The sequence below is a fragment of the Chiloscyllium plagiosum genome, chromosome 21 (assembly GCF_004010195.1).
Source record: "Chiloscyllium plagiosum isolate BGI_BamShark_2017 chromosome 21, ASM401019v2, whole genome shotgun sequence".
Lineage (NCBI taxonomy): Eukaryota > Metazoa > Chordata > Chondrichthyes > Orectolobiformes > Hemiscylliidae > Chiloscyllium > Chiloscyllium plagiosum.
In genome coordinates this window covers 4939308-4960580 of record NC_057730.1, presented here as the reverse complement: position 1 = coordinate 4960580, position 21273 = coordinate 4939308, and the positions used below count along the sequence as shown (strand labels likewise).

Genomic DNA, 21273 nt, shown 5'->3' with positions numbered 1-21273 from the left:
AATGCAGTGCAGTAGAGGTCAGAGAAGACAGTGGATCAATGGTAATGTCACTGAGTTGTAATCCAAGTGGCTCTGGGTGAAAATCCCACCAGAGAATCTGGTAGAATTAAATAATTAACTAAAACAGGAACTAAAAGCTTATTCAGTAGCGGTGACTCTGAAACTATCATCAATTATCATTCCATCTGGTTAACTAATCCCCTTTGGAGAAGGAAATCTACTATCCATCCAAGAAGGGAAAAACTAATAATGAATGTACTTCAAAATGCAGCTCCAGCACACAAGACTAATCAAATCAAATGTTCATTCACATGTTTTACTAGCTTCTCCTTCTCGGTTTTATTGATTTTCCTTCTGGGTTACTTCGTTCTCCACGTAACTCCAGACTCACAGCAACGTAGTTGATTCTTAACTTTCCTGTGAAATACCAATGAGTCTAAGGATAAATACACACAGGCAATTGCTAGTGACACCCACATTCCTTGAAAGAACAAAGAAAATACACAATCATTGCACACTTATGTGCACACTCCTCCATCCCCTCTCAGTGATTAATATTTAGTAAAAACAAGGTTAAAAACAATGACTGCAGATGCTGGAAACCAGATTCTGGATTAGTGGTGCTGGAAGAGCACAGCAGTTCAGGCAGCATCCAAGGAGCTTAGAAATCGACGTTTCGGGCAAAAGCCCTTCTTCGGATGCTGCCTGAACTGCTGTGCTCTTCCAGCACCACTAATTTAGTAAAAACAAGTCATTGCTGAGAGAATATCAACCTCCCCATAAGATTCAAAAGTTCCAAATAAACCTTGTCATCACCTCGGAGGATGATCCAACTGAAACTATCCAACACTTTTGGAAGGTATGATCAGGACCACTTTCAAGTTGCTGCTTACTTGTAAGTAGTTCATGAACAGGAAGTAACTGCCAGCAGTGTTAGCCACTGCGCGTGAAATTGTGTACAATTGAGTCCTATTGACTGAATTTTTGTGATCGCAATTGATTTTGTTTTTCAAATGAGCTTTGACCCCAAATTAAGGTGAGGACAGAGGAAAGTAATATTCTGATTAACAGACTCTGTTCCACCCCCAAACCATGTGAGATCAGTTGTCACTCGGTCTGTCTCAATCACCTGAACTGCAGGCAGTTCCTCCTTCCAGACTGAAAAGCTTCCAATAGCCCGCCAGCTTCAGGGACCCACCCACTATCTGTAATTGGATGGTGAGCACATCCTCTGACCATTGAGAAAAATTACTGTCAGGCCATTGCTCTCCACACGCACACTGTGGAGTCCTAATCCCCTTTTGACCTCAACACCTAGGTCCTGAAACAAAATACAAAGTTTTCCACAGGGCGAAGCACATTTTGATAGAGTCACAGAGGCGTACAGCACGGAACAGATCCTTCGGTCCAACCCGTCCATGCCGACTAGATATCCCAACCCAATCTAGTCCCACCTGCCAGCACCTGGCCCATATGCCTCCAAACCCTTCCTATTCATATACCCATGCAGAAGCCTTTTAAATGTTGCAATTGTACCAGCCTCCACTATCTCCTCTGGCTGCTCATTACACACACTGTCTCCCCTTAGGTCTCTTTTATATCTTTCTCCTCTCCCCCTAAACTTATGCCATTTAGTTCTGGACTCCCTCACCACCGTCAGGCTCACCGGTCTATAGTTCCTGGCTTGTCCTTACCATCTTTCTTAAATAGTGGCACTACATTAGCCAACCTCCAGTCTTCCAGCACCTCACCTGTGACTATCGATTATACAAATATCTCAGCAAGGGGCACAGCAATCACTTCCCTAGCTTCCTACAGAGTTCTAGGGTACATCTGATCAGGTCCTGAGGATTTATCTACTTTTATGTGTTTCAAGACGTCCAGCACTTTCTCCTCTGTAATATGGACGTTTTTCAAGATGTCACCATCTATGTCCCTACAGTCTATATCTTCCATGTCCTTTTCCACAGTCCATACTGATGCAAAATACTCATTTAGTATCTCCCCCATCTCCTGCGGCTCCACACAAAGGCCGCCTTGCTGATCTTTGAGGGGCCCTATTCTCTCCCTAGTTACCCTTTTGATTAGATTAGATTACTTACAGTGTGGAAACAGGCCCTTCAGCCCAACAAGTCCACACCGACCAGCCGAAGCACAACCCACCCAGACCCAGTCCCCTACATTTACCCCTTCACCTAACACTACGGGCAATTTAGCATGGCCAATTCACCTGACCTGCACATTTTTGGACTGTGGGAGGAAACTGGAGCACCCGGAGGAAACCCACACAGACACGGAGAGAATGTGCAAACTCCACACAGTCAGTTACCAGAGGCGGGAATTGAACCCGGGTCCCTGGCGTTGTGAGGCAGCAGTGCTAACCACCGTGCCGCCCATACTTAACGTACTTAACGTATTTGTAAAAACCCTTTGGATTCTCCTTAACCCTATTTGCCAAAGCTATCTCATGTCTCCTTTTTGCCCTCCTGATTTCCCTCTTAAGTATACTCCTACTGCCTTTATACTCTTCTAAGGATTCACTCGATTTATCCTGTCTATACCTGACATATGCTTCCATCTTTTTCTTAACCAAACCCCCAATTTCTCTAACTATCCAGCATTCCCTACACCAACCAGCCTTTCCTTTCAATGTGGAAGGCTCCTTTAGGGCCTTGGATAGAGGTGAGGGAAGATAGCCAGGTAGGACAAGTCATGGGGACAGTGCTGAGCTGGAAGTTTCGAACTGGGGTGAGGTGGAGAAGGGGAAATGAGGAAACTGTTGAAGTCCACATTGATGTCCTAGGGTTGAAGTGTTCCGAGGTGGAAGGTGAGGCGTTCTTCCTCCAGGCATCTGGTGGTGAAGGAGGCCCAGGACCTCCATGTCCTCGGCAGAGTGGGAGGGGGAGTTGAAATGTTGGATCACAGGGCGGTGTGGTTGATTGGTGCGGGTGTCCCGGAGATGTTCCATAAAGCGCTCTGCTAGGAGGCGTCCAGTCTCCCCAATATAGAGGAGACCGCATCGGGAGCAATGGATGCAATAAATGATATCAGTGGATGTGCAGGTAAAACTTTAATGGATATGGAAGGCTCCTTTAGGGCCTTGGGAGGAGGTGTGGGCGCAGGTTTTGCAGTTCCTGAAAACTTTGATGGATGTGGAACTACAGCATATGTATCCTGGAACATTAAGCAGCCAGTCCTGTCCCTCCCTGAACCACGTTTCAGTAAATGTTATGATATCCCAGTCTCATATTCCTAACCGTGCCCTGAGTTCATCTGCCTTCCCTGTTAGGCCTCTTAAACATTGAAGTAAATGCAGTTTAATTTATCAGTCCTAGCTTGTTCTCTGCTTTGTCCCTGCCTGCCCGGACTGTTTGACTCTCTTCTTTTCATGGAGTCATACAACACTGAATCAGACCTTTCAGTCCAACCAGTCTATGCCACCCATAATCCCAAACTGAACTAGTCCCACCTGCCTGCTCCTGGCCCATATCCCTCCAAACATTTTCTATTCATGTATTTATCCAAGTGTCTTTTAAGCATTGTAACTGTACATGCATCCACCACTTCCTTGGGAAGTTCATTCTACACATGAGCCACTGTGTTTAAAAAAAAAGTTGTCCGTCATGTCTTTTCAAAGTCTTTCTCCTCTTATATTAAAAATACATCCCTAGTCTTGCAATTCCCCCACCCTAAGGTAAAGACACCTGCTATTCCCTTTATCGGTACCTCTCATTATTTTATAACCTCAATTAAGGTAACTTCCCAACCTCTTAAGCTCCGGTGAAAAAAATCCCAGCCTATTCAGCCTCTCCTTTATAACTCAAACCTTCTATTCCCGACGACATCCTGGTCAATCTCTTCTGAACCCTCTCCAGCTCAATAATATCCTTCCTAGAACAGGGAGGCCAGGACTGGACAAAGTATTCTAGAAGAGCCTCACCAATGTCCAGTACACCCTTAATATAAGGTCACAACTCTTCTCCTCAAAGGTGTGAGCAATGAAGGCAAGCCTGCTGAATGCAATCATCTTGATCTCATCTAGTTTCACAATGGAGATTTTCCTAGCTCAGTGGAAAAGGGTTATCCACAATAGAGATATTTCTCTGTGCTGTAAATATGTATCTCTGACATTAGGATTGCACAACTTGTGTAGAAATTCAGATCGTGGGATCAGCTTACAAAATCCAAAAGAGAAAATATTGTTCCTAAGGTCTGCCTTGTATTAGACAGCCTGAAATTTCTCTAATGCAATGTACTGATTTACAATGGAGGACAAAACCTAAAGGAAACAATTACCTGTCTATTCAAACTAGGTGGCAAGTTAATTTAAATAAATTAAAATTATCTTTAAAGGCTCTGTCTGCTGAGGTACAGTTCTAAGGATGCTAGTAGCCCTTCTGTACTTTACTAAACTAGCCAAGATGGTCTAGTAGAAGTTGGCATTATCCGATGTAGCAGTGAACTGTCCACACCTTGAAGGTCACTGTGCTGTTGAGTCACTGTTGGGCACCGGTCATACTGTACAGCAACTGGGCTCAATGGCCCTTGGCTGGGAAAGAGTGCTGATAGTATCCAACACAACCACAGAGATCAGAGATGTTCATGGTATGAAACAAGATCCAGTATGGCTCCAGCACACTTTAGCCAAATAGACCGCTTTGTCTGAATCCTAAGTTCATTTTTAGAGATGACCAGGCTTTAACTTTTTTGACTCATTCACGGCAAATGGGCATTGCTGACTACATTTACAGCCCAGCCCTAATTGCCTGGTGAAGAGCTTTGAACCAGTGCAGTCCATTGAAGAGCTAGGTAGACCCATAGTGTTATTAGGCAGGGTGTTCCAGCATTTTGACCCAGCGACACTGAGGGAAGTATTTCCCAAGTCAGGTTGGCAAATGGCTTGGAGGGGAATTTGAAGGTGGTGGTGTCTCCTTGTATCTGCTGCTCTTGTCCTTTTAGATGGTAGTGGTTGTGGGTTTAGAAGGTGCTGTCAAAAGACCCTTGGTGATTTGCATCAATGCAACTTGTGGATGGTACAAATTGCTGCCACTTGTTTTGGTGGTGGAGGAAGTGAGTGGTTAAGGTGCCAGATGTGGTGCCAATCAGTTGGGATGGGGCCAAGCTTGTTGAGTGTTACCAGTAATGTCTGTTGAATATCTTTATGAGCATCAAATTAACTCTGGATTCTAATGGTTAGGTTTACCTGCTGATGGGAGACTCTCTCTGAATTATGATCACGTGAATAAGAATCGTGCTGTTGTGATTGAAATGCAAAGTGGCAGTAAACACTTGCAGGCCTCTGTTGAAATGGAGAGAACATTTACTGGTACCCCGACCTACCAGCTAACCACCAATCTGCTGCACAGCGTGGAGGAACTGAGACAACTTGGTCTTCCATTTTCATCCATTGGAAGCTATCATTATCAGGTGAGTTTTTGGCCTCTCTGTCTGTTTCTCCACCTCTTGTGTAGTTATGAATAATGAATGTAAATAATGACCTCTCCATTGCCTTCTTATTCAACTTCCCACCATTATCAACTCTTCAGATGTTCAGCAGTTGAAGTTTTCACTTGCAGTAAGACCCACATTGGCTTAATTATCTCCTCCCTGGAGGTGCTGAGAGGGAAAAGTATTTGAGCAAGATTGTCCTGGGGAGAAGCTCAATTCCTTCTCATCAACTCTGCAATTAAGTGCTGATGAGAAGGTCCTCAGGTGACCTTCTCAACTTGCCAGTAATTAAGATCCTTAAGTGGTCAGTTAATGGCTACTGAAGGACTACAACTCACTATCCCCATGAGCAGGTGCCTTTCTAATGGGAAGAAAACGTGGCTAACTTCCCTACTCGGAAACCATGGCAACCTACATGCCAGGTAAGGGGCGACTTTCCCTTTGCCCATACTGGGGCATTTGGAGACGCTACTTTTGGGCAGTTCAGTATCCTCTGAAAGTCAGACCCTTACCCTTGCTTCCCAGCCACCGAATCCTACCCCATCCTAACCCCAAGAAAAAAAAATTACCTTCCTGCCCACTGCATCCCCTAAGGAGTGGGCCTGGACCACTGGGATTTCAGAAACTATCCTCTGAAACGAAAACAGAGGACCCTGGAGAAACTCAGCAAGTCTGCCAGCTTCTGTGGGAGAGAGAAACAGAGTTCATGTTTCAGATCCAGTGACCCTTCTTCAAAACAAGCTACTGGCTTCTCTGGCTGGCACTGTCAAAGCCTGTGATCGGCAGAGATACTCGCTCTTGTCCATCTGTCCTAATAAGCTGGTGGTTGGTTGAGTTAGCTCGACAGTTGGGGAAGTCGTCACCTAACATGCTGACCCCCCCCCCCCCGCCACTTCGAAATAATATGGTAAAATTCTGCCATTTGTGTCTTCTCAGTCCTTCCCTAGTATTGGCAGCAGCTCTTTCAAAACTGTATTTTGGATTTGAACATTGTGCATATTCCTTTCATCTGAGTTGCTCCATCTCGGTTTTCACGACCTTGCTGAAGACCCTCCTCTTAAACTGCCTCATTGATTCTCTACCTTACTGTTACCACCACTACTCCTCGTTTACCTCATGATTAGTTCCTAAAGTCCTTCTCGTCAAGTGTTCTCAGACTACGTCCACACAGGAGGAGCATTAGACAACAGTAAATTATCATCAGTATCTCGGTAAAATATCGTCAGATGTCTTACCAATGCATACATTGGTCAAGTGCAGCAAATTGTCAAAACTATTAAATTTAAGCACCAGTGAGTATGTACAGGCATATCACATCCCATAAATATGATGCCATAGCCCATTATGTCCACATGTTAAGTGTGAACACAAAGTTCGGATGAAATTTAGTGAATTTAGCAATTTAAAGCAGGCAAAATAGTGGACAGGCCCAGCAATTTGGGTAGGGAGGACTTGTGTACAGTTCTGGGCACCAGGGAGTAAAAGTGTGTGCCATTAAGAGATGGCAGGAAAGGGGCAAGATGGGAAAGCTGTCTGCCAGCATAATTTCCATCCTTTACCTACAGCGCCTATTATTTTGCAGAACTGCCTTTACATCTCAATGATACTGTTTTTATTTGGATGCCTTCCACAAGACTTTTCAGAGGAAAAAAAGTCTCCAGAAAATTATCCACACCTGTTAATCTAAACCAGACTGAGAATAATACATTGGTTTGGATAAATGCTCCATAGACAGCAGTTAGAGATTTCAATTGGACAAAGATCTTCATGCTGTTAGGAAGGTGCAGCTTCCCTGAATGGCTAAATGTCAAACAAATGAATGTTAGGTTACTATAGGTCAAGTGCAACAGTGGTGTCAAATAAAACAAATTCTGTCAGTAAATATGGAAACTCAATTTGTATATGCTGCTTAAAAGGGAGCTTTGAGGTTTGAACCTCCTAATCTGCAAACTGTGTCAACAGGTTTATTGAAAAACTGTCATCTCCCTCAAAAAACGTAGGAGCAAATGATCCTGCCAGCAGGTAGCTGTGTAAAAGTCAATTAGCAATATCATTGCTCCTTGTTTATTTTTCAATCTATGTTGATAATGTACAGGTATAAAATTAGAAACAGGAGTATGCCATTCAACCCCTCAAGCCTGCTCCACCATTTGTTAAGGTCATGGCTAATCTGATTTTGTCTCCATTTTCTTGTATACCCATGATTCCCTTTCACTCATTTGTCATTAAAGAGTCATCAAACTCTCCCTTAAAATTATTCAATGATCCTGCCTCTACTACTCTGTGTGGAAGAGAATTCAACAGATTGAAGACCCTGAGAGAGAAAAAGATTTCTCCTCATTTCTGTCCAAAATGGGAGTACCCTTATTTTTGATCTGTGTCACTGAGTTCTAGTTTCTCTCACAAGAAGATACAGTCTTTCAGCACCACTGTGTCCAATTCTTTCAGGCTCTTTATATATTTATTAAGGTCATCTCTCATTCTTACAAACTCTAGTGGATACAGATCCAATCATCCAATCTGTTTTTGTAAGATAACCCTTTTATTATAACAATCGGCCAAGTGAATTATCTCTTCACTGTTTCTAAAGCAATAATATTTCTTAAATATTCTGCCAACTTGCAGAACGCTTCAAGAACATTTCCGGAACACCCACACCAACCAACCCCACTGCCCCATGACCAAACACTTCAACTCCCCCTCCCACTTTGCCAAGGACATGCAGGTCCCTGGGCATCCTCCATCGCAAACCCTAACCACCCGTTGCCTGGAGAAAGAATGCCTCATCTTTAGCCTTGGAATCCTGCAACCACACTTTCTTCAATGTGAATTTCACCAGTTTCCTCATTTTCCCCTCCCCCCACCTTGTCCCATTTCCAACCTTCCAACTCGGCACTGCCCTTGTGACCTGTTCTACCTATCTATCCCACCCTCCTCTCCGACCTATCACTATTACCCCCACCTCCATCTACCTATCGCACTTTCAGCCACCTTCTCTTCTCCACACACCCCCAGCCCCACCCCCTCTCATTTATCCCTCCACCCCTTGGCTCACAAACCTCATTCCTGATGAAGGGCTTTTGCCCAAAATGATGATTCTCCTGCTCCTTGGATGCTGCCTGTACATTTCTAGCACCACACTCTCGACTCTGACTGCTGCCTCAAGCACCAGAGACCTGAGTTCAATTCCCACCATGGGCGACTGTCTGTGTGGAGTTTGCATGGGTTTACTCCCCGTGTCTGCATGGGTTTCCTCCGAGTGATCCGGTGTCCTCCCACAGTCCAAAAGATGTGCAGGTTAGGTGAATTGGTCGTGCTAAATTGCCCGTAGTGTTAGGTGTGAGGGAATGGGTCTGGCTGCGTTGCTCTTCGGAGGGTCGGTGTGGACTTGTTGGGCCGAAGGGCCTGTTTCCACACTGTAAGTAATCTAATCTAATCTAACATTTGTGACAAGGACACCACAGATTGCTTTGTACCACCAAGTTCTCTCTGTTTAAATAGGATACTGTTTCTGTATTTTTTCCAGCCAAAATAGGCAACTTCACATTTTTTCACATTATACTGCAGCTGCCAAATTTTGGCCTGTAACTTCAGCTTTCTAAGATCTCTTTGCAAATTCCTTATGTCCTCTTCATACTTGATCCTTTTATCCAAGTTATTGACACAGATTGTAAATAGTTGAGGCCCCAGAATTGATCCTGATGGTACTTCATTTGCTGTCTTGAAAAGTACCCCTGTTTACCTAATCTCTGTTTGTTTCCTTTTAACTAACCAATCCTCCATCCATGATAATATGTTGCTCCCTGCGCTATGAAATCTTATTTTGTGATGTGGCACCTTGTCAAATGCCTTCTAGAAATCCCGTACACCTTGTCCACAGGTACCCGTTTAGCTGTTTGTTATCTCCTCGAAGAATTCTCATAAATCAATCAAACACAATTTCCCTTTTGCAAACTTATGTCGACCCTGCCTGATTATATTGAGATTTTCTAAACACCTTGCTATTACCTTCCCTTTGACCGGTGTTAGGTTAACTTGCCAGTGGTTTCCTGTTCTGTTTCTGTCCTTTCTTAAATAGATGAGCTACATGGCCAATTTTCCACACCGATGAACGTTTTCTAGAATCTTGGGACTTTTGAAAAATTAAACCAATATACATCATCAATCTTAGCAGTTGGCAGAGCCGAGCACAAAGACAATCAAACTGGGGAACTAGCTGATCTGTATTTATTGTGGTGCTGTACTATAATTCACTGGGGGGTCAAATTTAGCTCAGTTGGCTGAATGGTTTGTTTGCAAAGCAGTATGATGCCGACAGCATGGGTTCAATTCCCATCACCTGCTGAGGTCACCATGAAGGACTCTCCTTCTCAACCTCTCCCCTTGCCTGAGGTATGATGACCATCAGTTTAAAGCACTACTAGTCCTCTCTCTCTAATGTAAGAACAGGTAAGACTCTGATGACTCACTATAATTCACTCAGGGAATCTAGGTTTCTGTAATAATATGCATGTTCACATGCATGTTGTAGTCTGGAGCTTTGGGTAGTGATGATAGAGGTTCCAACATTGTTTCTGTCAATGCCAACCAGGAATCTGTCCCTTGATTATTGAGTCTGGCATGTGTGGAAGGATGAATGTGTCTTCCTTGATATATTATGTGGAAGCCACAGATCATAACTAGATGTCTGCACAATTTCAAGTTCCCAACACGATTATTTAGTAAGGGATTATTGCTGTTAGGGAATAAGGGGAGAATTTACAATTAAGGTGCCTGCTTTACTGTGAATGTTTACTTAAGGTTATTGACCTAATATGGCATAAGGACCTAGATTCCTAGTTGGCTATGTTCCATTTCCATAATTCCATCACTCATTGTCCCTCAAAATGCATGTTATGGAATTTTTTTGTTCTTTTGTATATAAATGTCTGTCTCATCCCCTGACAGAATCTCAGGAATGGATACATTTCTAATATAAATGTGAGACTGGAGGAGCAGCATCTCCGAGCAGAGATAGAACAGAAGAGCACTGCAAGGACAGGGGAGATCTTTCTGTTGTTTAACCACAATGTAGAGGCATTGTCTAAAAGGATACCAGGAACAATTCAGGTAGGACAGCGAATGATACACTGTCCTCATCATTTTCCTAAATATTGTACTTCCTTACACCTTCAGTGTCATAAATCCAAGATCATAAATCCACCCAGGCCCAAGGGTGTAATTAAATGTTAATGAAGCAAACCTTTCCTGATTACTAAATCTGCCTTGTAGAAACAGACAGGCAGGAGGCTGGAGAAACACAGCAAGCCAGGCAGCATCAGGAGGTAGAGAAATTGATGTTTCGGGTTCTGAAACATTAACTTCTCCACCTCCTGTTACTGCCTGGCTTGCTGTGTTCTTCCAGCCTCCTGCCTGTCTTCTTTGGATTCCAGCATCTGCATTTTTTTTGTTTCTAGAAACAAATAGCTATTTATCTTACAATTCACAGCTCCTTAATTATTGCTTGTTTTCCTGTTTCCTGTTACATTGAAAAGTAAGGTGGGATTCATGCTCTAACCGATGTTTCGGGCAAAAACCCTTCATCAGGAATAAAGGCAGAGAGCCTGAAGCGTGGAGAGATAAGCTAGAGGAGGGTGGGGGTGGGGAGAAAATAGCATAGAGTAGCTTCAGGGCAGAGGAAATGACCTGGGAGTTGCAGTGGGAGAGGAACTCCCTGAGATTCTTGTAGAAAGAGGAGGAAAAGTTCTTCAAGGCAGGCATCCTTGCAAGAGGATTCGCAGTAGGGTTAAAATCAACAAGGTAAAAACAATGGTCACAAATGAACCTCTGGCTCAGTAGAATGGAGAACCCCACTGGTCCTCACCTACCACCACACCAATCTCCATGTACAGCGCATCATCCGCCGTCATTTCCGCCACCTCCAAACGGACCCCACCACCAAGGATATATTTCCCTCCCCTCCCCTACCAGCACCCCGTAAAGACCACTCCCTCCGTGACTCCCCCGTCAGACCCACACCCCCCACCAACCCAACCTCCACTCCCGGCACCCTCCCCTGCAACCGCAGGAGGTGCAAGACTTGCGCCACCTTCCCCTGCAACCGCAGGAGGTGCAAGACTTGCGCCACCTTCCCCTGCAACCGCAGGAGGTGCAAGACTTGCGCCACCTTCCCCTGCAACCGCAGGAGGTGCAAGACTTGCGCCACCTTCCCCTGCAACCGCAGGAGGTGCAAGACTTGCGCCACCTTCCCCTGCAACCGCAGGAGGTGCAAGACTTGCGCCACCTTCCCCTGCAACCGCAGGAGGTGCAATCAGCACCGCCTTCCTAACCTGCAATCTTCTTCCTGACCTCTGCCCCCACCCCAGTCTGACCTATCATCCTCACCTTGACCTTCCACCTATCACATTTCCGACACCCCTCCCCCGAGTCCCTCCTCCCTACCTTTTATCTTAGCCTGCTGGACAAACGTTCCTCATTCCTGAAGAAGGGCTTATGCCCGAAACGTCGATTCTCCTGTTCCCTGGATGTTGCCTGACCTGCTGCGCTTTTCCAGCAACACATTTTCAGCTACCAATTGCAGCAGAAGACCGATAGAACATTGTCCAGCAGTACAGCTTTGAGGCAGCACACCTCCATATTAATGGTTTATTGATTATGTTGTTAATGATACACAGGGGAAGGGCATTGTTTGATTCATGACTGGGCTGAGGTTAAAGGGTTCTTGTGGCACTATAGTAGTGTACCTACCAATGGGCCAAAAGACCTAGGTTAAAGTCCCACCTGCTCCGGAGGCATATAATAGCATCTCTTGGCTGAGGTTGCATTCTTGTAGTGCAGTGGTACTGTCTCTACCTTGAGACCAGGAGGCCTGAGTTCCAGTCTCACTGCTCCAGAGGTGTGTCAAAGCATCTCTGAATAGGTTGCTTAGAAAGTATCTGGGCTCACTGGTTCAATCCCAGTACTGGACAGGAGGCTGCATGTACAAGTTGCCCTAATTGTCCAAGTTGTCTAAAACAGGTCCCATCCCTTTTTATGATAATCCTCTTACTCTTAATATGCTTATAAAACATCTTGTGGTTTTCCTTGATCCTATTTGCCAAGGAAATGTTGTGGTCCCTCTTTGTCCTCTTACATTCTCTATCCTTTTGAAGATCCTCCCTGGTTTTAACATGCTGTACCTAACATATACTTCCTTCTTTTTCTCAAACTCTCAATATCCCTTGACATCCAGGATTCCCTGGACCTGCTGCTATTGCCCTTCATTCTTCAAGGAATATGTTGATCCTGAATTCTCATTATACTAATTCTAAAAGACTCCCACTTTCCAAATGTGGACTAACTACAAGTAACTGCTCCCAGTCTATATTTTCTGGATCCTGTCTAATTGTATTAAACTTAGCATTCCCCCAATTTAGACACTTCACTTCTGCACTATCCTTATCCCTTTCTATAATGACTTTGAAACTTAGAGTTGTGGTCACTATCCTCAAAATGCTCATTCACTGAAACCTCACCCACTTAACTGGCTTCATTCCCTACGATTCCTTGGAGTTGTTCCAGGATTTTGGTACTGTAGTCGAAAAACACATACTGTCGAATGACCTTAAACAGGCAATTGGGCAAAGGAGCTGCTTTTGATTATTCATGAAGAAGTCTCCCTTGCTTCCCTACTGTTGTTAAACTGTTTGTTTATTTGTCTTCTTTGTGTGTCTTTACAGGTAAACTGCAGCGGAGAGGCTTCTCAAAGGCTGCTTCTGGGACACTGTTCTGGAGCAGTGGCAGGCAAACCCTTTGAGGTACAGCTTTCACTTACAAAGCCAGGACGCAAATATTGCTCAATTCTTGAGCTTAGGTACCGCAAGCAAGGCCTTAGTTTTGAAGGTTGCTTGAATTTGGTGCACAGGCAGGAGATAAGAGCAAGACTTGTTCATTCTTCCACATTATTGCAGTCTTTGGGTTTCCCAAGTGAGACACAAGTGATGACCTTTCATAGAAACACTGCAAGTAAGCACATGGCCAAATTTCACCTCATAGTTGATGGACATACGGTTATAACAGTTGGGGAATTGTCGATGCAGCCTTACTTTGGGTGCTACTGGTTAGTCTCCTATTTGAAACCAGGTCGTCGGACCCCTCACCATTCTGTGGAGGTTAAAGGGCTAGTGAGGCCTAGAGGTTGTGATATGACAGGATCACTTACAGTATCATCTAAGAATGTATTAATGACAATGAATGTTACTACACGATGCACAGATTCCTATGGTGCTGAAATCAAATGGGAGCACAAATCCAGGAGTGCAAGGAGTAAAATGAAGAAGATAATTTTCTTCCAGGCAGTTGGGGAGGCAGAGCGTAATCTTTACTCAGGTGGGTTTGCCTTGCAAAACAATGAGAATTACCTCAACACCAGTGGAAAACTTATCGCCTTCAAGAGCAAAGCCAAATTAACCTGGACGATGAACCAAAGGATGAGAAGCTTGCAATCCCTCGCGATTCCTGAAAGTATCCAAGCTGAGAGCATGGCTTACTTCAGAAGTAATTCAGTTGGAACAGCCGCAGAGATTGTATTTGACAGAAAGCCTGTCCGTTTGAAACTGAAAGCAGGTTGGGGGAGAAGAAAGCGATTGGATTTGTTTCTCCGACATGCTGTTCCAACTTGGACAAAGATAGGGATACCCGCCAGGAACAAGTTGATTGCAACAGCTATGTTTTTCAAAGACATGGATATTATTCTGGAAGGTACCGCTGGGTTGTGCAGAGTTGCTGCAAGTGGGCAACTTGGCAGAGGCACCTTTACCAAGTGGAAGCTGCTGGTTGACAATCAATGTCCCGACTTGGAGGTAGAAGGAAACATGTGCCCAACTGGGCTCATTTGTTTCAGCAATTTAAATTTTTTTCATTCCTCCTTTATAGTTCTGGGCCGATGACTCACAGCTGTGCTGCCCCAGTTCATTAATCAAGAACTAACAGGCTGAAACTGAAGCTGCTTCATTTGAATACTGCAATTAAACATAAACTGTGCCAACGACTTTCTGGCTACGTTATCATATGGTTTTATTTGCTTGCAGAATAAAACCACTTCCCTGACAGTTGTTGGATATAATGGTTACAGCTTTCAACTAATTATCAGCAGTGTTCTGACACTTATACAAGAATTGCACATGACTAATTGATTTTCTGATCCTGCTGGTGTTAGTGTTTGTAGAATTGGACTTAGTCAAACCTACACTGCAGTCAGCTGTGCGGTGATTCCCTTAAAAGATCAAAATCTCAAACCTCTGAGAAACTCTGTCATTTCAATGTTCTTCAACCCACTGCTGATTTATGGAGATTTTTAAAACATGTTGCAGATTCTCCTGATAACTCTTGCTGATTACAGGAAGCATTGCTTCTGTACTTATGCGTATCAAGCTAAATGATTTTAAAGTCTGACCATTTTATTAGTACGTATCTCTTATAGAGAGAACTGGCAATTTTGGCTTGGATTTCTAATGTGATCTTAATCTGATCATCCCTGCATTATCTGAACTATTGCAGAAACCAGATTTCAACTGTTAAAACTGCTGAGTCACAGCCAAATGTGCAAGCGAACGTTTCTCAGTATCTGTTGGTGTGGATTTTCTGATTTATAGAAAGTGCTACCACAACTTGACTTGATGCCAACTTTTAGCTTTGTACTGAAGTCACCCTGGAAACGATAGATTTCCAACATAGAATATCACAAATATGCTCACTAATAAACTGGTTTACACATTGGATAAGGGGTTTCTTCATCTGTGCTTTTTGAAACCACTTTCCAACATTCGCGTTAGTGCATGTATCAAACTGTTACTGCAATCAATGCTAACAATTCTCCTGTTCCTTTATCTGAACACTGTTCCCATTGTTGGTCATATGTCTGAGCCTTCATAAGACCATTGTGAGAATTTGAAGTTTGAATGTTCTCGTTTAGACACAGACAGCTTGAGATTGTGTCATTGTTAACATGCCCAACATGCCCCCAACTGGCCCACCTCTGCACATAATGGAGCTGGGATAAGTGGAGGCCATTCAGCCGCCTTACAGAAAGTGGGCTGTCAATTTAAATGTTTTAAAGAGGCCAGCAGCTTCTCATTTGTGTTGCCCTGGCAGGTTTTATGGCAGACTTTCATAGAATCCCTTTTGTGTGGAAGCAGGTCATTCAGCCCATCCAGTCCACAAGAACCATCCAAAGAGCGCCCCACCCAGATGCATCCCCTTTATTATATTGCTGTAACCCTGCATTCCCTATGGCTAATTCTCCTAGCCTGCACGTTCCTGGACACTATGGGGCAATTTCCCATGGCCAATCCACCTAGCCTTCATATCTTTCAACTGTGGGAGGAAACCAGAGCACCCAGAGGAAACCCACGCAGACACGGGGAGACTGTGCAAACTGCACACAGGCAGTAACCTGAGGGTGGAATTGAACCCGGGTCCCTGGCACCGAAAGACAGGAGTGCTCACCACTGAGCCACCGTGCTGCCTCAAACCTGGCAAAGGACAAATTCAGGGAAAATATAAGTACCTTCACAGCACTGCTTGTAGGCTAAGGAGAGCATTCAAGATCAGACTGCTACCCCCCTGCCCCTGGGGCAGGAATCAGTGCCCTCCCCCAGAGGTCAGGAACCGAACTGACCTGTTTTTGTGAACTACTCGAGTGCTCATAGTCCGAAAGGAGGCGATGATATATAGCAGTGGTAATGTAACTGGACTAGTAATCAAGAGGCTTTAGCTAGTTCTCTGGGGATGTGGCTCAAATTCCACCATAGGCAGCTGATGAAATTTGAAAACAATATGTTTTAAATATGTAAGTAATTAATATAGTAACATTGGCCAAGACCACCATTATCAACTGCTTTAAAATCCCATCTGGTTCACTAATATCGATAAGGGCAAGGAAATTACTATCTTTACTTGGTCTGGCCTCCATGTGACTCCAGACCCACTGCAATGTGGTTGCGTCTTAGCTCCCCTCTGAAATGGCTGAACAAGCCACTCAGTTCAAAGGTAATTAGGGATGAGCAACAAATGTTGGACTCACCGGAGATGCTAACATCCCATGAAAGAATATAAAGTAAAAACTCCAATCCAAGCCTGTCATTTAGGCTGACTTTGGGTTTCTGCCAAGAGCGAAGCGAAACACATGTTTTGGAATCCCAAGTCCGCAGCATGCAGGGAATTGTGACCTTTTGACCCAGAACCCATCCCCAGCCTTCATTATCAATCTCTGTTTATATCCAGACTTTTGATTTTGTCATCAACTCAAGAATTAATATTCTCAAAAGTACTGCCACAATGCATTAAGACATTTGTCAGTCAGGCCTGTTTCTCTTGGGACGGTGTGTGGATAAGGTCGCTTGTTCAGTAGATTATGATTCCAGTATCGAACATAATTACTGTATTCACTTCCAGCATTATGATGTTTTTCAAGTGTTCAGTTTATGCAATTTTATAATATGCGCAATCGTTTGAATATAGATTTTAATTTTAAAAGTATCTCTTTTATTAATTAAAAAGTTAAAATGACTTTATCTCATATTCTAGAGTGCACTGCCAGCAAGTTTCTCCCTGAATGGGACACTGAGGACAGACTGTTGTGAAGCAGACTTCACTGGCCACCTCCAGATGGACAACAGGTTTGCACAACTGGAATGGCAAACTATATGGAGCCCAATTCCCAGCATAGACATTGGTTTCAGGCACTCCATACCTTTCATACTGACTGTGGGCATCCCAAAGGACAACAGACTGCTGATCCGAACAGGCAAAGGGACGAAACCTGAGGCCTCTGTTGAGTTTACCATTGGCGAATGCAGCTTCAGAGCTGTCGGTGATGTCGAATCCCCCGGCAACAGGAAAGAAGGGAGCGGAGCTTCATGGTCAGCATCTCTCATGCACAGATGTCTTACCCTTGAGGTATGGATAAAGGTTCAATCAGTGCCACCCAATTGCCAGGGTTTGGGTCCACCTTATAGTCTTATAGATGATTGCCCCAACTTTAGAGGCAAAAATATTTGAAGTGGGCTTTATCACCTTAACTTCTAAACAAAAAGTGAGCTCTTTTCAAAATTAGCTCCCCGATGGTGGGACGTGGTGCTCCCTGCGGAGGCAAGCATGGAGCTGTCTCCACTGGGATGAAATTCTGGAGGGAATGGCCCATTGTTAACTTATCCACAAGCCCCAACTAAGGAGATAAAGGACCCTGGCCCTCTGTTGCTAGGCTGAACCTAACTGCACATGGGTGTGGTGTCATGAAACGTCCCCGGCAGAAAACCAGTACAGCCTGTCACTTGGAGAAGGTGTGGACCCTTGATTGAACACACTCAGTGTCTGATTAGGAGACTGGGGATAGGCCAAGAGGGGCATCTGCTAAAAACACCTCTCTTGCCTCTGACTGCTCCAGCTCATCTTCCTGCAACCTGAGAAGCCACCGTCCAGTCGTCCGACAAACATCTTACCTCACTCCCGGATTCCGTGTTCATCTTCCTAGTGGCCAGGTTTGAAAGCTGGCAGCTCTCACTGGATGACCTCTGACCCTGCATTCTAATGCCAAGGGGAGACATGCCTGTGGCCTCAACAATGCTGGTTAGTATTAGGGTCAGTGGGCCTTACCTTAAGGAGTCAGCGCAAACTCTCCATCCAATAAACATGACCCCTTCCTGTCACTAAAATTACATAGTTTCCAGAAACATTCCCTTTGTCGTGATGATATGGCATCTCCAAAGATGCTTCCAGAACTGCTGAGTAGCTCCAGCATTTTCTCCTTCCATTCCATTTGTCTTTCTTTTGAACAACTTCTGTGAATCGTAGTCAAACATAAATGCATTGTATTGATCCTAAGAAGAGTTTTGATGAAGGTTTTGATGGAGCAAGGAAGGAGAAATGGCTCCTACTGACAAAAGGACAGAATAACCAGTGGACATAAGTTTAAGATGACTGGCAAAATTAAAACAGAGTTAGTATGATGTTACATTTCTTAACACAGCCAATTGTTTTGACATGAACAAAAATGCGCTGTCTGAAGGGGAGGCAGAAGCAGATTCAATAGTGACTTTCAAAAGAGAGTTGGATAAATGTCCAACACCGGAGAAAAATTGCAAGGACCAGAGCAAAGAGCAGGAGTGTTTTCCAGAAGAGAGTTGAATGTTCTGTAGAAGGAGTTAGATATGGTTCTGAGGGCTAACGGGATCAAAGGGTATGGGAAGAAAATAGGAGTAGGAGGAGGAGATTGAGTTGGATGATCAGCCATGATCATATTGAATGGCAGAGCAGGCTCAAGAGGCTGAATGGCCTACTCCTCCTACTTACTATGTTTCTTTGAGTGAGGTTAATGGCATTACTCATCCAGAGTTCTAGCATGGGAATGATGGAATGAATGACCATTCTCTTGTACTGCATCATTCAATGTTCCTGTGTTAGAAAAGCTCATAATATGTGCACACATCTTACTGATCCTTATTAACCATTTGTATGAGTAACAAAATCAACCTGGGAAACCCAGAATGCGCTCCATCTGGAATCATATAGCTCAGAAGAGGCCCTTCATTCATCAGGTCTGCACCAACCCCATCCACCCAAATCCCACTTGGCTCAGAGCCTTGAATCTAAGCCTGATGTACTGCTTTGCCATTCACGTTGGTGAATCAGTTGTAAATTGTGGATGTAGCTGCTTCGTAAAGAAGCTTCTTAAGACTGCTATGATATGTCCACGATTAGCACAGTCTTTGCCCTATTTTTGTTTTTTTTTACTGTTTTCATGTTTAACTGTCTGGAAGGACTGTTAAAGAAGCCAGTTTCACTCTGTCATGCATGAAGTTCAAGTTGGGCTGAGTTCTGTGAGAGACTGAGAACGCTATTGCTTTTCGGGGATCAGCTACAAATGCTTTAGTCACGGTCACTATTGAGACACTGCACATGTTTTTTGTTGGTGCCAGTGAAATGTTTGCATGAGCAATTCTCAAGTGGTATCGGCTTTTGTGGCCATGCACAGGTTCACTTGTTATGTAGTGAGTTTTGAAAGTAAGTTCTTAATTATTTACACAAAGCCAGTTCATCTTGCTGTTTCATCCACATATTGACAAGCAACGGTATTGTGATTGTAGGAATATAAGAAACAGAAGGAGGCCATTCAGCCTCTCCAGTCTGTGCACATGGACCTTCATAGCTTGAGGTCCATGTCCTGCAGTTATACAGGGTGTTGGGGAGGCACCATCCAGAGTATTATCCTCCTCATCTGAGGAAGGATGCTCTTTCTATAGAGGGAATGCACTGAAGGTTCACCAAATGGATTCCTGGGTGACAGGACTGACATAAGGAGAGATGGAGTCAGTTAGGATTATATCCACAGATAGTTAGAAGAATGAGGTGGGGATCTCAACAAAACCTGTAGAATTATACCAGGACTAGACCGGTTGCTTGCAGAAAGGAGGTTCTCATGGTGGACGAGACCAGAACCAGAGGTGGTAGTTTAAGGATGAGGGGTAAACCATTTAGGAATGAGATGAGCAGAAATTTGTTCACGGTAAGAGTGGTAAGCTTGTGGGATTCACTTCAACCAATAGTGGTTGAGGCTAAAGCATTATGGTGTTTTAACAAGGAGGTAGACATTGCTCTTGTGGCTAAAGAGAATCGAGGGATATGGGGGGAGAGGGTGGTTAGGGAATTAAGCGCGATAATCAACCATGACCATTGTTGAATGGCGGAGCAGAGTCAAGCGGTCTTGTTCCTGTTTTTTAAGCTTCTACTATTCCATTAGATACTGATTAATTTGTACCTCAGGTCCGTATATCTGTGCTTGTGTTTATTCCCTTAAACTCCAGAGTAGAGAGTGTGGCGCTGGAAAAGCACAGCAGGTCAGGCAGCATCCGAGGAACAGGAGAATCAATGTTTCGGGCAGAAGCCCTTCATCAGGCTTTTGGCCCAAAACATTGATACTCCGGCTGTGCTTTTCCAGCACCACCCTCTCGACTCTGATCTTCAGCATCTGCAGTCCTCATTCTCTCCCTCAAACTCCAACCTAATAAAAATCTATCTGTCTCAGTTTTAAAAACTCAAATGGTTGAAGTATCTACAGTCATTGAGGGAGAACATTTCACACCTCTGCTAACTGAAGTTAAAATTGTTATCCCCTTGCTTCTAAGTCACTGACCAGGCAATGCTGATCAGAAAACCAGTAATACTGGAAAATTAATGCACTGGTCACACTAGACGTTCATCTTGAAGTATACAAGATAAGTTTGACCTGTGTGTCTTTCTGTCAATTTTATTGGCCTCTGTCAGATCCTCTATAGAGATCCTTTCAAATCTTGGTAACGTTTTAAACTCCTTGATTAAATCAACCTTGAGCACCTCAACACAACGCATACTAAGTTCACAAAACCAGCCCTTATAACTTAGCCACTGTTATTTTAAGGTGATTCTGCTCAAAAGCCTCTCTGACATCAAGGGAAAAAACTAAAAACCGGGACCTCGTTGGTGATAATCTCCGGATTACTTCCAGTATATGTGCTAGTGAAGGTGAGAACAGAAGGGTATGGCAGATGAATGCGTGGCTATAGATTTGGTACGGGGTCAGGGATACAGATTTTTAAATCATTGGGATCTTTTCTGGGCAGATGTGACCTGTTCAAGAGGGACAGGTTGTACCTGAACTGGACGGGGACCAATATCTTGGTGGCCAGGTTTGCTACTGCTGCAAGGGAGGGTTTAAACTAGATTAACAGGGGGAAGGGATCCTCAACAACAGGGACGCAAGTGCAAGGCTGGAAGGAGATACAGTAATCAGAAATAGTAAACTGAAGAGAC

At 44.1% G+C, this 21273-nt stretch overlaps 1 protein-coding gene across 2 annotated transcripts in view; it reads left to right on the top strand.

Annotated features, from left to right (window-relative positions):
• LOC122560484 overlaps positions 1-21273 on the top strand; it is a 429307-nt gene that overhangs the window by 282606 nt on the left and 125428 nt on the right. For both annotated transcript variants that reach the window (XM_043711128.1, XM_043711129.1), the window contains exons 40-43: positions 5198-5427; positions 10396-10557; positions 13167-13244; positions 17014-17385. In XM_043711128.1, the coding sequence (XP_043567063.1) occupies positions 5198-5427; positions 10396-10557; positions 13167-13244; positions 17014-17385 (842 nt within the window). The remainder of the gene's footprint in view (positions 1-5197; positions 5428-10395; positions 10558-13166; positions 13245-17013; positions 17386-21273) is intronic.